Raw genomic sequence first — 15,673 nt, 5'->3', positions numbered from 1 at the left:
AAAAATGAATGGTGTATTGAGAAGAGTGTCACCCTGAATATAAATCGATTTAGTTTTGCAGTGCACCACTCAGGATTAAATAGCCTACTAGTCGACTGAATCCACAATGGTATGAGAGGGGATGGCAAAAGGAAACTGCTGTTAATGGGTGAGTCAGAGACAGGTCTCACTAAAAGGAAACGGTTGCAGCCAAGAAGATGGACGAGGAGCTCTGACACTATCCAGCCTTCACATACTGGAGTGGGCAGAGGCATATTGCCAACACGGGTATGTGTGTGGGAGATGTTGACTCCCTTAATCTTTGCCTCCAAATCTCTCCTATCCTTCTCCTCGAGGTAATTCCACATGAATGAGCGGAGATAAAAACACATGGCCTGGGCTATATCGGTCGGTCTGTCTGTCGCTTACCTGCCCACGTACCCAGGCCCGGTGGGGTATCCCCCATTGCCCCTGCCGTACATGCCCTGCTGCATGTAGCCTTTGTTGGGCTCCGGGTAGCCCTGTTGACCCATAAACTGCTGTCCCATCCCAGGGCTGTGGCCGGGCATCATGTTGCCCCCGCCAGAGTTCCCACCTGGACCCATCGGGTTCCCACCCAGGACCTAAGAGGGGGAGGAGAAACAAACAGGAGTGTTTACGAGGTGAATCACTATCAACCTAGTTCTAATATGATTCACCGCAATGATTCTTGTACTTTGGAATGTTAATGTATCGCCTATGGCGGAAGGGAATGGAGGGTGACATTATATTGCAGCTGTATGTAACGTCCCAAATGGGTCCTGGTCAAAAGTAGTGCACTACATAGGGAATAGGGTGCCATTTGGGACACAACCTTAATGGTTGCTTTCGTGAGGTCACGGGTCTATCCATACCTGGCTGGGTGAAGGATTGGTTACCCCCCACACTGTGGTTACCACAGACAGGGAGCCTGCCGGCTGATTGCTGCCTTGCTGCCAGGACACAGGGTCATAAGGGTAGGAGCCGTCACTGAGGAGGAGGATAGAGAGATTACTGACTGGAGAATTGGGTCGTGGCCAACACTTCCTCTGTGGCCCTTCGGGGACCTCAACTATGGGTTAAGGCGGATAAGTCCGTGGAGCTTTGAGCGGATGTTGGCGCTTTGCTGAGTCAGGAGAAAAATATGGACATGCATTTATACATGTAAGCAACATGCATGCCTGAAGATTCTGGCTTTGCTATAGCCTGTGCATATTTAAAAATCTGTGCTGGGCATGTGTGCCGCCTGTGCTTTACTCAGTGGATTTGCCTGTGCATGTCAATCACATTATCACACGACACTGCACCATGTCTCCATGGAGACAAAGCCGTCACCTAGATACGGGTAAAAGTAGCAGTGCCAAGAGAGAAGTTACGTGTGTGACTCATACTGGATAAAACAGGACTGCTCTAGTTATTCCTGTTTGCTTTCCATAATCAGCCTTGCAGCGCACATCTTGTTGAGTCTGGCACAGTGGCCACACATGCACAGCATGGTTTCTGTTATTTTGGCCTATAAAAAAAATGACAAGTCCATAAATAAAACTGTTGTTGGCCAAAATGACTAGGAGATTAAAAAAAATATACAAAAAAATCAATCTCATTGCAAAATAATGCTTATATTCATTGATGGAAATACCAGTCGGTGGAAATACATTTGACCATCATGCTCATCAGTCTATAGGTTAATTTGCATCATTTAGTGGAATTAAATTGTCCTGTGTGTATTTTCATTAGTCATCATGTATCTTATTTATCCAACACAACTGTCACACACGCACAGCATGCAGAGCTCATCAGCTGGTTGCTGCTGGAGTAAACATGCTTTTATAAGCCCATTCATTGTGCAACAATTCTAAATGCATGTGTTATACACAGTTTTGGTGATCAGTTTAAAAAAAAGCTACCTTTTTAAAATGTATTTATTTCTCCAACAGGCTATTGAAGCGCACCCCCATTCACAATTCAAGTGCAGGCAATAGGCAATCATCGAGTCATCCACCACTTTACAATGTGAGCTGGAGGCAGTATGCATTTTAAAAACATTATTGTTTGAAAGCTGAATGTTTTATTTAATTTAAATGAGGCATGTCTTACCTTCATTCAAAGTAGCCTATAGGCAAAACCCGACCATTAAAACGTGGAGGCAATTATTTTATAAAGACTTTATAGGCGGGCGCGTGAGTTTCAAGTTTGGAGGAGCTTACAATTTATCCTGCCATTTCTTCCGTTTTCCGTGCCAGTTATGATTTTCATATGCGCGTTTTAATGGAACAATTTAATTGCAATAATAACGTTGTCGTTTCTCAAAATCATTGTCACATGGTCAATAATAAAAATCTAAATTAAAATGATAAAGATCTAAAAGTCAACTAATGCGAAGTCACCAACATATTGATGATACACCTTGATCCATTGGCGCATAAAGAAATGAGCGCATGGAACTAGGCCAATAAGTTCCATTGCTCTTTCACGCCGAGGATTGGTGACTATCGAGGGAGATTGTTGGAAATATTTTTCAAATAGCTTACAGTGAAAAACTATAGTTTTAATATATTATCATTCGCAATGGATATAAAAAACAACACTTTCCTACATTTCTACGCAGCAGGCCAGGTACTTCTATGCATGCTCAGGCGCGCACGCTCCCTTAGGAGAGAGAAACCAGACACATGCTCATTGTTCACATTGAGCACTCCAAACAAAAATGAATGAAAGAAAAACGCCAAATCTGGTAAATTATGGTTATGAAATAAAAAAAATTAAAAAACAAAAAAAAACTTGTTTCTCACAAGTGTAGCAGGTTGTGAACTCCGCACTCCAAGACCTCTCCACTCCAAGAATGAGATCGGTAAATGACAGTAGTTAATGCATGCATTTACAGAAATTAATGTAACCAAATGACAAGGATTAACGGTACATTTACTACTGGTGACATATGTAATAGGGAATTGATCAAATAAAATAAAAAAGGGCAAACATTTCACACAATGAATGTGCAAGAATTGGCGGGAGACCGATGGGCCATTCTGTAGAGACTGGCCTTCACCACACCACTCCGCTTCTTCTCGTCTCAAAATGTTTAATTATACTCAAGACATTATCTTCACACACATTTGTTATGCTTTTCACTGACAGCTAGGCCTATTGCCACGCGCTGATCAAATTGAGGGTTTCCCAAATAGGCATAAGCCTACGAGAGCTTCTGATTTGAAACAACACAAAGCAAAATATGACATTTTTTGTTACTAATGATCATTGTTCCTCTGTGACTAAGTTATGCTTTCTGGTGAAGTATTTTTAATGATTTCATTTATTTCTGTATAGACAGGACTAATTACATAATTTTGTCAAACGTATTTCCATCGCTCTTGCTCTTTTGGTTTTCATATCAACTTCAATTTTTTTCCAGAATCCAAAAGGCACGTCTTGTTTTGCACGCTTTGTACAAAATAAAATGCAGTACGACAGGATATTTCTAAACATAGCTCTTAATTAGCAAGCTATACCTGGCATGTTCGCGTGTCTCCTACCATGATCAACCGAATATGACCTCACCGCCTGGGTGGTCTTAACCAGTCATAGGGCAGTATAAAACGGCGGTAAAATGCATCCAATTACAATTCAGTATGTTTACAAACATGAATATTACACCCCCCCCCCCCCCTTCTTTTAAAATAAAAAATGTACAACATATTTTAAGAGTTTCTTTTGAATACATGCTCTGTAGTTTGAACGGTACACTGCTCTTTCTGCAGTGCGGATGTGATGTGAATGTTCAGTGTCAGCTGGCTGGATGACGACTGCTGGCTTCCAGTGGCCATGCTCCTGGATTCTAACTGACTCTCCGTCGTTCAGTGGTGGCAGTGGTCTCGCTGACCTGTCGTAGTTGTCTCTGTGCACGTTTTTCATGCATTTCTTCTTTGTAGCTAGCTGACGACCTCAGGTTGCAGCTGCTGGTTAGTGCTGGGAATGTTTGAGCAAAGTCTGCGGCTCATCAACAACTGGGCTGGTGATTTGAAGTTGTCAACTGGAGTGTTGAGGTATTCAAGGAGACTGAGGTAGGGGTCTATCATCTGCTTTAGCTTTGTCCATGAGTGATTTAGCAATCTGCACAGATTTTTCAGCAAGGCCATTCATTTGAGGGTAATGTGGGCTTGTGGGTGACATGTGTGAACTCCCATGCTTTTGTGAAGGATTCAAACTCATTTTATTTGTAATAGGGGCCATTGTCAGATATTAAAGTCTCTACAATGCCATGCCTGGCAAGGATTGCTTTCAGCTTGTGTATCACAGCTGCAGATGTGGTGCTGTGAAGCTTGTCGAGTTTGAAGTATCTGCTGTAGTAGTCCACTGTTAAGATGTAGTCCTCGTTGTTCCAGGTGAACAGATTGGTTGCCACGACCTGCCAGGGTTGGTCTGGGATACAGCGAGGTAACATAGGCTCTGGTGTTTGAGGGGCATCGTTCAAGACATGTGGGGCATTTACTAACAATGTCCTCTGTTTGCACATTCCGTGCCAAAACAAAATGTTCCGTGCTCTGTTTGCACTTTTCCATGCCCATGTGTTCAGCATGGATCTTTGTCAAAATCTCTTCTGAGAATGGTAGGAATGATGATTTTCTCTCCTTTGAAAATTATTCCGTTCATCTGTGATAGTTCATCACGATGGTTCCAGAACTCAGACACTCAGAGGGGATTTTCTCCTCTCCCTGGGCCATCCATCCTGCGTGACTTTCCTCAGCTGTATGAGTTGTCCTTTTCTGTTTCTGCTCAGCTCTCCTCCAGTTTTGTGTCACTAACTGGTAAGTTGCTGTACACAGTGTGCACTTGCATGTCCATGCCTTCACTGAGGCTGCTGTCCTTGTAGGTAAGAAACATGGGAGTGTGTGTCTGTGACAGGGATGTCTTTGCCTGGACGGTGAGTGAATGTGAATGCGTATTTTTGTAGTTGAAGGCTCATTCTCTGTAGCCTTGGCGGGGCTGTGGCTAGCGGTTTGTGGTCAGATTTCACAATGACTTGGCATCCATATACGTACTGATGGAAACGCTTACACCCGAACAGAATGACGTACAGCCCCTTTTCCATTTGAGCGTAGTTCATGTCACAGTCAGAGATTTGAAGTAGCACTGCACCTAGTCCAAACTTCGACGCGTCCACTTGGAGTCTGAGCTCTTTTTTGAGGTCATAGTAGGTGATGTTGGTAGGCTAGACCCTGGCCTCTATCCAAGCAAACCAGACTAAAGTGAGGGTTATATCAGCACAAAACTGTGTTGAGTAAGGTACGTTGGAGTGAGAGGTGGTGACATTTTTGCCTTGTGTGGGTGTACTTTCTCATTAAAATAAAAACTTTACTGTCACACTCTTTTCTGAACTCCCACGTTTAACCAGCCATCCTCAAAAGAAGCTCACTTTATCGGTCAGTTCATCTCGACTCTCCCTTGCCTCCTCGACAGAAATTCACAGAAAGGATGCATTTCTGGGCCCATATTCACAAAGCATCTCAGAGTATGACCAAGAATCAGTTTTGTGTTTTAAATCATAATGAATAAAGGGGGGGGGGGGGGGGGGGGGGGGGGGACCTGATCCTAGATCAGCACTCCTCCTCTGAGACATGTGAATACAGACCCTGAAAGTAACAGCCATTCTTCTCATCTACAAAACCACAAAGCTTAGAATCATCCTTATCGAATGGAGAGGGAGGAGAGATGGGGGCTAGCTGTCTGGCTGGGTGGGTAGTTGGTACACACCTGTGTGGATTAGGAGGCAGGCCAGGTTTCATGGAGTTCATGGGGTTCATCGGAAGGACGTTGGGATCAGCAGGGAGCCCCACAACTCCTCAACCAGCAGACAGCCTGAAAGCAAAAGAACACGTGTTTAGACATGAGGCCAACTATTAAGATAGCAGTCTACTGTACCACGTTGGAGAATAGACATGACAAATGTTTCTGCAATGTTCCTATCATTTGCATATTCAGAAAGTCTATAATTATAAGAGGAGAAACTACCGAAACAATGATTGGCAGTGCATGGACTCACTGTGTGCAATAACATTGTTTAACATGATTTTTGAAAGAGTTCCTCATCTCTGTACCCCACACATACAACTATCTGTAAGATCACTCAGTAGAGCAGTGACTGTCAAACACAGATTTAACCACAATGACCAGGGATGTTTTAGAATGCCTTGCAAAAAGGGCAACCTACAGTGGAAAGAAAAAGTATGTGAACCCTTTGGAATTACCTGGATTTCTGCATAAATTAGTCATACATTTATCTGATCTTCATCTTAGTCACAACAATAGACAAACAGTGTGCTTAAACTAATAACACACCAAGTATTGTATTTTTCTTGTCTATATTGAATATATAATTTAAATATTCAGTGTAAGTTGGAAAAAGTATGTGAACCCCTAAACTAATGAGTTTTCCAAAAGCTAAATTGGAGTCAGCTAACTTGAAGTCCAATCAATGAAACAAAATGAGATTTTTTCGTTAGATTTGCCCTGCCCTATAAAAATCTCACAAAATGTAGAGTTTGCTATTCACATGAAGCATTGCCAGATGTGAACCATGCCTCTAACAAAAGAGATCTCAGAAGACCTAAGATTATGGGCATGGGTCCTCAGATGCTCAAAAGGTTCTACAGCTGCACCAGAGAGCACTGGTTGCATCACTGCCTGGCCTCCGCCCGCAAGGCACCACAAAGGGTAGCACGAACGGCCCAGTACATCACTGGGGCCAAGCGTCCTGCCATCTAGGACCTCTATTCCAGGCGGCATCTGAGGAAGGCCCTAAAAATTGTCAAAGACTCCAGCCAACCTAGTAATAGACTGTTCTCTCTGCTACCACACGGCAAGTGGTACCGGAGCACCAAGTCTAGGTCCAAGAGGCTTCTAAACAGCTTCTACCCTGAAGCCATAAGACTCCTGAACATCTAGCCAAATGGCTACCCAGACTATTTGCATTGCCCCCCTCCCCTCTCTTTACACCACTGCTACTCTGTCATCTATGCATAGTCACTTTAATGAATCTACCTACATGTACATGCTACCTCAACTAACCGGTGGCCCCACACATTGACTCTAATCGGTACCTCCTATATAGTCTCGCTACTGTTATTTTAATGCTGCTCTTTAATTACTTGTTACTTTTCTCTCTTATTCTTATCCATATTTCTTTGAAACTGCATTGTTGGTTAAGGGCTCGTAAGTAAGCATTTCACTGCAAGGTCTATCTATATCTGTTGTATTCGGCGCATGTGACTAATACAATTTGATTTGATTAAGAATTGTTGACTTGCATAAACCTAGAAAGGGTTACAAAAGTATATCTAAAAGCCTTGATGTTCATCAGTCTATGGTAAGACAAATTGTCTATAAATGGAGAAAGTTCAGCCCTGTTGCTACTCTCCCTAGGAGAGGCCGTCCTGCAAAGATGACTGCAAGAGCACAGTACAGAATGCTCATTGAGGTTAAGAAAAATCCTAGAGTGTCAGCTAAAGACTTACAGAATTCTGGAACATGTTAACATTTGTTGACGGGTCTACGATACGTAAAACACTAAACAAGAATGGTGTGCATGGGAGGACACCACAGAAGCCACTGCTGTCCAAAAAAAACATTGCTGCACGACTGAAATTCGCAAAAGAGCACCTGGATGTTCCACAGCGCTTCTGGCAAAATATTCTGTGGACAGATGAAACAGTTGAGTTGTTTGGAAGGAACACACAACACTATGTGGGTTATGCCGTGGGGGAGATCTTTGTTTGCTATACTCGGCCTTGTCTCAGGATGGTAAGTTGGTGGTTGAAGTTATCCCTCTAGTGGTGTGGGGGCTGTGCTTTGGAGAAGTGGGTGGGGTTATATCCTCTCTGTTTGGCCCTGTCCGGGGGTATCATCGGATGGGGCCACAGTGTCTCCTGACCCCTCGTCTCAGCCTCCAGTATTTATGCTGAAGTAGTTTGTGTGTCGGGGGGCTAGGGTCAGTCTGTTATATCTGGAGTACTTCTCCTGTCATATCCAGTGTCTTGTGTGAATTTAAGTATGCTCCCTCTTTCTTTCTCTCTCTCGGAGGACCTGAGCCCTAGGACCATGGCTCAGGACTACCTGGCATGATGACTCCTTGCTGTCCCCAGTCCACCTGGCCGTGCTGATGCTCCAGTTTCAACTGTTCTGCCTGCGGCTATGGAACCCTGACCTGTTCACCGGGCGTGCTACCTGTCCCAGACCTGCGGTTTTAAACTCTCTAGAGACAGCAGGAGCGGTAGAGATACTCTCAATGATCGGCTATGAAAAGCCAACTGACATTTACTCCTGAGGTGCTGACTTGCTACACCCTTGACAACTACTGTGATTATTATTATTTGACCATTTATAAACATTTGAACATCTTGGCCATGTTCTGTTATAATCTCCACCTGGCAGAGCCAGAAGAGGACTGGCCACCCCTCATAGCCTGGTTCCTCTCTAGGTTTCTTTCTAGATTTTGGCCTTTCTAGGGAGTTTTTCCTAGCCACCGAGTTTTTCCTCTACACCTGCATTGCTTGCCGTTTGGGGTTTTAGGCTGGGTTTCTGTACAGTACTGAGACATCAGCCGATATAAGAAGGGCTATATAAATAAATTTGATTTGACTATGTGTGGAGGGAAAAAAGACACAGCATACCAACATCAAAACCTCATCCCAACTGTAAAGTATGGTGGATGGAACATCATGGTTTGGGGCTGCTTTGCTGTTTCAGGGCCTGGACAGCTTGCTATCTTTGACGACAGGGTAGCCTAGTGGTTAGAGTGTTGGACTAGTAACCAGAAGGTTGCCAATTCAAACCCCCGAGCTGACAAGGTAGAAATCTGCCGTTCTGCCCCTGAACAGGCAGTTAACCCACTGTTCCTAGGCCGTCATTGAAAATAAGAATTTGTTCTTAACTGACTTGCCTACTTACATAAAGAAAAACAAATTGACGGAAAAATGAATTCCCAAGTTAGCCTTACATTCTCCTGCAAAATGTCTTGATTATCTGTCCACCAATTGAAGCTCAACAGAAGTTGTTGGGTGATACAACATGACAACAACCCAAAACACAGAAGTAAAATCAACAACAGACAAAAATAAGCCTTCTGGAGTGGCCCAGTAAAAGTCCTGACCTCAACCTGATTTAAAATGCTGTGGCATGAACTCAAGAGCTGTTCACACCAGACATCCTAAGAATATTGCTGAACTGAAACAGTTTTGTAAAGATGAATGGTCCAAAATTCCTCCTGACCATTGTGCAGGTCTGATCCACAACTACAGAAAACATTGAGTTTATTGCTGCCAAGTGTTCACATACTTTTCCACCCGACACTGTGAATTTTTACACAGTGTGTTCAATAAAGACATAAAAACGTATAATTGCTTGTATTATTAGTTTAAGCAGACTGTGTTTGTCTATTGTTGTGACTTAGATGAAGATCAGATCAAATTTTATGACCAATTTATGCAGAAATTCAGGTAATTCCAAAGGGTTCACATATTTTCTTGCCACTGTATTTGTGGATAAAAAACTAAAATGTAAAAAGCAGACATTGAATATCCTTTTGAGCATGGTGAAGTTATTAATTACACTTTGTATGGTGTATCAACACATCCAGTCACCACAAAGATACAGGAGTCCTTCCTAACTCAGCTGCCGGAGAGGAAGGAACCTGCTCAGGGATTTCACCATTAGGCCAATGGTGACTTAAAAACAGTTAGAGTTTAATGATAGTTTTCTCCTGAGGATGGATCAACAACATTGTAGTTACTCCACAATACTAACCTAATTGACAGAGTGAAAAGAAGGAAGCCTCTACAGAATACAAATATTCCAAAACATGCATCCTGTTTGCAACAAGGCACAAAAGTAATACTGCAAAAAATGTGGCAAAGCAATACTTTTTTTGTCCTGAATACAAACGTGTTATGTTTGGGGCAAATCCAATACAACATTAGTGGTCAACCGGCTCGAATCTCTTTCATGCTGGAAAAACTCCCCAGTCCATAATGATTACAAGCATACCCATAACATGATGCAGCCATCCCTATGCTTGAAATATGGCAAGTGGTACTCAGTAATATTATTAGGCAAAATCATAGAAGAAAACCTAGCTCAGTCTGCCTTACACCAGAAACAATAACCTAAAACACAAGGCTAAATCTACACTGGAGTTGCTTGGAGTTGCTTACCAAGACGACAGTGAATGCTCCTGAGTAGCCTAGTTACATTTTTGATTTAAATCTGCTTGAAAATCTATTGCAAGACCTGAAAATTGTTGTTTAGCGATGATCAACAACCAAATTTGACAGAGCTTGAAGATTTTTGTTAAAGAATAATGGGAAAATGTTGAACAATCCGGGTGAGGAAAGCACTTGGAGACTTACCCAGAAAGACTCACAGCTGTAATCGCTGCCAACGGTGCTTCAACAGATGTAGAATACTTATGTACATTTCCAATACATTTGCAAACATTTGTAAAAACATGATTTCACATTATATTTATGGGGTATTGTGCGTAGATGGGTGAGAGAAAACAAATATTTGACCCATTTTGAATTCAGGCTGTAACAAAAATGTGTCATAAATGAAGGGGTATGAATACTTTCTGAAGGCACTGTAGCAGGACAGATGGTCACTAGTTCAGCCTCGGGCAGGTCAGATGGAGAGAGAATGTGGTACATGAACAAAGTCGTGATGTCCATTGTCATGATGTACATCATAATAACATCAGGCCAAACCAAAACTTCCTTAGGGAAACGGGAGAGAGGTTTGGGATGGTCCTAGTTGTTGAAGAACCGGTTCTCCACTGAATTTATGATCAGCCAGGAAGTGAGACTGCGTGGTACTGAATGTAATGTTGTTGTTGTTGTTGTTGTTGTTGTTGTTACGTATACCGTGCCTATGTAGCTGAATCTACGTTTGAAATTCACTGCTCGACTGAGGGACCTTACAGACAATGTGTGGGGTACAAAGATAAGGTAGTGTTATGACCGGCCTGCTCAGGTCAGGTTACCGGGGACCACAATCCAACAGAGAGATCTCTCACACCCACCAGAGGAGAAGAGATCGAGGGGTATGAAGATGGGGGGGCTTGTGTTACCTCCCACCCATTGTAAATCTAAGGCAGCAGACAAAATTCCTTTCCCCCCCTTTTCCCCCATTATGGAGAACCGGCCTCAGAACATTAACATGCGATAAATGGACTTTGTGACAAAGGGTTTCGTCAGTCACAAGGGTGGTAATGACGATAGATGGAATATGAAAATTAATGTCATTTTTGTTATGTTATTAAAAGTTAAAGGACAACGTTATAACAAAACATTGTAACTTTAAGAGTTTTCCTAGTATATGCTTGATGTTTATACATTGTACGTTGGGTGGAAAATGTCCAATTCAAAGAGAATGTTTTGGTAAAGATGAAATGTGAAGTTAGTTGTCTAAATTGGATCTGAGTAAAAATACAGACCTTGCCTCGTAACTTGGTACGCCCAGAGAATTGCGCCAAAGGCATGACATCTGAGTTAAGAATTAGCATATCAGACTAAGTGACCCGAGCTGCAGCTAAGGTCTGAATAGTCAACAAACCCAAAACGCAACACGAGGTTGAAGATAAAGGAACCTTCTTCTATCCATGCTACGGATGAGTACTTGCGTCTAAGAGGGTGAATTCAAGCAGGACCACCCGGTCACCACTCTCCATCGAATCGTGTATCTACACTGCTTTCGTTCCAACGCTGTGAGCCCTGGGTTACAGGGCTGGCTGTCCTCAGAAGACCCCTTTCAGAACAAGGGAGAGGAAATGGACCACTAAGACAAAGGACACTGACATGGCGAGGACAACCAGAGAGTTACACCAGAGAAGTGCGTCATCCGAGAAGCCGAAATTGTTCACGCAGAGACCCCCATCGGAGACCTTCAACACGAAATGACATCATTATATTCTGACCCATAAGAGCGGCAGTTCGGGCTAGGTTAGGGTTAAAATAAGCATAGCTTACAAATGCACCCAAAATGTATATTTCTCTCGTGTACTTTCTTTCTCTCTTGAACCCCCATTTTGGGTAAAACGTGTCATAGTGTGTTGGCCCGTTGTACTAATCAATAGCCTAGACTGTTTTTGTGTACGAGTATCTTATATTATCATTTTAACTAGCTAGTAACTCATTGGTGGGACTCAGGTTTGTGCAGATTCACGGATTATGCAACGTTCAGAATGAGACTGCAGGGGAAATTGATTAATTAGTGACTGTTGTAAAAATCAATATTCTGATGTTCTTTGAATTTGGGAAATAGAAACTCAATAAAAGCAAACTTTCCCATTGTACCCCAGGTTAATGTCTTAATAATTGCCTGATTCATTTTATCACGTAATTATAAACCATTAATCAATTCAAGGATAGCAGTCGCCATGTTAACCAATACAACGTCACGATAGTAGTCATTCAAAAATCATGTTAAACCCTATTATTGCACACAGAGTGAGTCCATGCAGCTTATTATGTGACTTGTTAACCACATTTTTACTCCTTAACTTATTTAGGTTGGCCATAACAAAGGGATTGAAAATGCTGAAATGTCATTTAAGTTTCATGTGTAAATCATTTGTAAACATTTAAATAACATCATTCCACTGACATTATGAGGCATTGTGTAGGCCAGTGACACAAAATCTCAATTTAATCCATTTTAAAATTCATGCTGTAACACAACAAAATATGGAAAAAGTCAAGGTGTGTAAATACTTTCTGAACACACAAAACATTTATCTTTCCATGACAGACTGACCAGGTGAACACTATGATCCCTTATTGATGTCACTTGTTAAATTCGCTTCAAAAAAATCAGTGTCGATGAAGGGGAGGAGACCGGTTAAAGGATGTTTAAGCCTTGAGCCATGGATTGTGTGTGTGCCATTCAGAGGGTGAATGGGCAAGACAAAATATTTAAGTGCTTTTCCCGGGGTATGGTAGTAGGTGCCCGACGCACCGTTTTGAGTGTGTTAACAATGCAACGCTACTGGGCTTTTCACACTCCATTCTTGTGTGGATCAAGAATGGTCAACCACCCAAAGGACCTCTAGCCTACTTGACACAACTGTGGCAACTTTGGAGTCAACATGGGCCAGCATCCCTGTGGAACACTTGACACCTTGTAGTCCATGCCCCGACAAATTGAGGCTGATCTGAGGGCAAAAGGGGGTGCAATGCAATATTAGGAAGGTGTTCCTAATGTTTTGTACACTCCGTGTTTACATTTAGTCGAGAGGATACTCTTAACACAACTGGAAAGAAACTGAGGAATGGCTTGACAGAATTTAAATACAAACTAAACAAATTTTTAAAAAAGGTGTGAATAAGCCAGGGCAGTCCTGATAATTAGTGGCAAGAGTGTGGCATTGAGAGGAGACTCAACAGGTGAAATCAACTTGGTTAATCAAGTTCATCTCAGTAGTATGATGCTCCACTCTGAGGTCTTTTGTACAGCCACCAACCAGCTGCATGGGGCCGTACAGAGTACCACAGTGGAGGTGAATATACTTTATTATTACCTTACTGTGAAATGCTTACTTACAAGTCCTTAAACCAACAATGCAGTTCAAGAACTAGAGTTAATAAAAATATTGACTAAATAAACTAAAGTTTATAATTATTATTTAAACTAACAGCCAGTCAGGAAGTTCAGGATCCAGTTGTAGAGGGAGGTGTTTAGTCCCAGGGTCCTTAGTGATGAGCTGTGTGCGCACTACGGTGTTGATCGCCGAGCTGTAGTCAATGAACAGCATTCTCACATAGGTGATCCTTTTGTCCAGGTGGGAAAGGGTGGAGTGCGATTGAGATCTTTGGATCAGTTGGGGCGGTATGTGAATTGGAGTGGGTCTAGGGTTTCTGGCATGATGGTGTTGATGTGAGTCATGATCAGCCTTTCAAAGCACTTCATGGCTACCGATGTGAGTGCTACGGGGCAGTAATCATTTAGGCAGGTTACCTTCGCTATCTTGGGCACAGGGACTATGGTGGTCTATTTGAAACGTAAGTATTATAGACTCGGCCAGAGAGAGGTTGAAAATGTCTGTGAAGACACTTGCCAGTTGGTCCGCGCATGCTTTGAGTACACGTCCTGGTAATCCGTCTGGCCCCGCAGCTTTTTTAAAGGTCTTGCTCACATCAGTTACGGAGAGCATGATCACACAATTGTCCACAGGTCTGGGGAAGGGTACCAAAACATTTCTGCAGTATTGAAGGTCCCCAAGAACATAGTGGCCTCCATCATTCTAAAAATGGAAGAAGTTAGGAACCAACAAGACTCTTCCTAGAGATGGCCCCCTGGCCAAACTAAGCAATAGGGGGAGAAGCCCTTGGTCAGGGAGATGACCAAGAACCCGATTGTCGCTGACAGAGCTACAGAGTTTCTCTGTGGAGATGGGAGAACCTTCCAGAAGGACAACCATCTCTGCAGCACTCCACCAATCAGGCCTTTTATGGTAGAGTAGGCAGACGGAAGCCTCATTAAAATGCACATGACAGCCCCCTTGGAGTTTGCCAAAAAGCACCTGAAAGGACTCTGACCAGATGAAACCACAAATGAACCTGAATGCCAAGCGTCACGTCTGAAGGAAACCTGGCACCATCTCTACGGTGAAGCATGGTGGTGGCAGCATCATGCTGTGGGGATGTTTTTCAGCGGCAGGGACTGGGAGACTAGTCAGGATCGAGACAAAGATGAGCGAAGTATAGAGAGATCCTTGATGGAAACCTGCTCCAGAGCGCTCAGGACCTCCATCTGTGGTCGAAGGTTCACCTTCCAACAGGACAACACTAAAACACAACACCAAAAACACACAGCCAAGACTACGCAGGAGTGGCTTTGGAACAAGTCTCGTAATGTTCTTGCGTGGCCCAGCCAGAACCCGGACTTGAACCTGATAGAACATCTCTGGAGAGACCTGAAAAAAGCTGTGCAGTGACGCTCCCCATCCAACCTGACAGAGCTTGAGAAGATTTGCAGAGAAGAATTGGACATTAGAGCAGTGGAAATCTGTCCTTTGGTCTGATGAGTCCAAATTTGAGATTTTTGGTTCCAACAGTCATGTCTTTGTGAGATGCAGAGTAGGTGAACTGATGATCTCCACGTGTGTGGTCCCCACCGTGAAGCATGGATGAGGTGGTGTGATGGTGCTTTGCTGTTGACACGGTCAGTGATTTATTTTGATTTCAAGGCACACTTAACCAGCATGGCTACCACAGCATTCTGCAGCGATACGCCATTCCATCTGGTTTACGCTTAATGAGATATAATTTGTTTTTCAACAGGACAATGACCCAACACACCTCCAGGCTGTATAAATGCTATTTAACCAAGAAGGAGAGTGATGGAGTGCTGCATCAGATGACCTGGCCTCCACAATCACCCGACCTCAAACCAACTGAGATGGTTTGGGATGAGTTGGACCGCAGAGTGAAGGAAAAGCAGCCAACAAGTGCTCAGCATATGTGGGAACTCCAAGTATGTTGGAAAAGCATTCCTCATGAAATTGGTTGAGAGAATGCCAAGAGTGTGCAAAGCTGTCATCAAGGCAAAGAGTGGCTACTATGAAGAATCTAAAATATATTCTGATTTGTTTAACACTTTTTTGGTTACGACATGATTCCATGTGTTTTTT

At 43.0% G+C, this 15,673-nt stretch overlaps 1 protein-coding gene across 3 annotated transcripts in view; it reads right to left on the bottom strand.

Annotated features, from left to right (window-relative positions):
• The window catches only part of LOC110526111 (zinc finger MIZ domain-containing protein 2), an 88,566-nt gene that overhangs the window by 35,533 nt on the left and 37,360 nt on the right, over positions 1-15,673 (bottom strand). For all 3 annotated transcript variants that reach the window (XM_036980389.1, XM_021606739.2, XM_036980390.1), the window contains exons 2-4: positions 5,749-5,853; positions 873-987; positions 409-602 (exon numbers count right to left, since the gene is read on the bottom strand). In XM_036980389.1, the coding sequence (XP_036836284.1) occupies positions 409-602; positions 873-987; positions 5,749-5,798 (359 nt within the window). In that variant the 5' untranslated portion in view covers positions 5,799-5,853. The remainder of the gene's footprint in view (positions 1-408; positions 603-872; positions 988-5,748; positions 5,854-15,673) is intronic.

Source organism: Oncorhynchus mykiss, chromosome 6, assembly GCF_013265735.2.
Source record: "Oncorhynchus mykiss isolate Arlee chromosome 6, USDA_OmykA_1.1, whole genome shotgun sequence".
NCBI lineage: Eukaryota > Metazoa > Chordata > Actinopteri > Salmoniformes > Salmonidae > Oncorhynchus > Oncorhynchus mykiss.
Note: the sequence above shows the minus strand (reverse complement) of the source record. Positions and strands in the feature narration are given on the sequence as shown.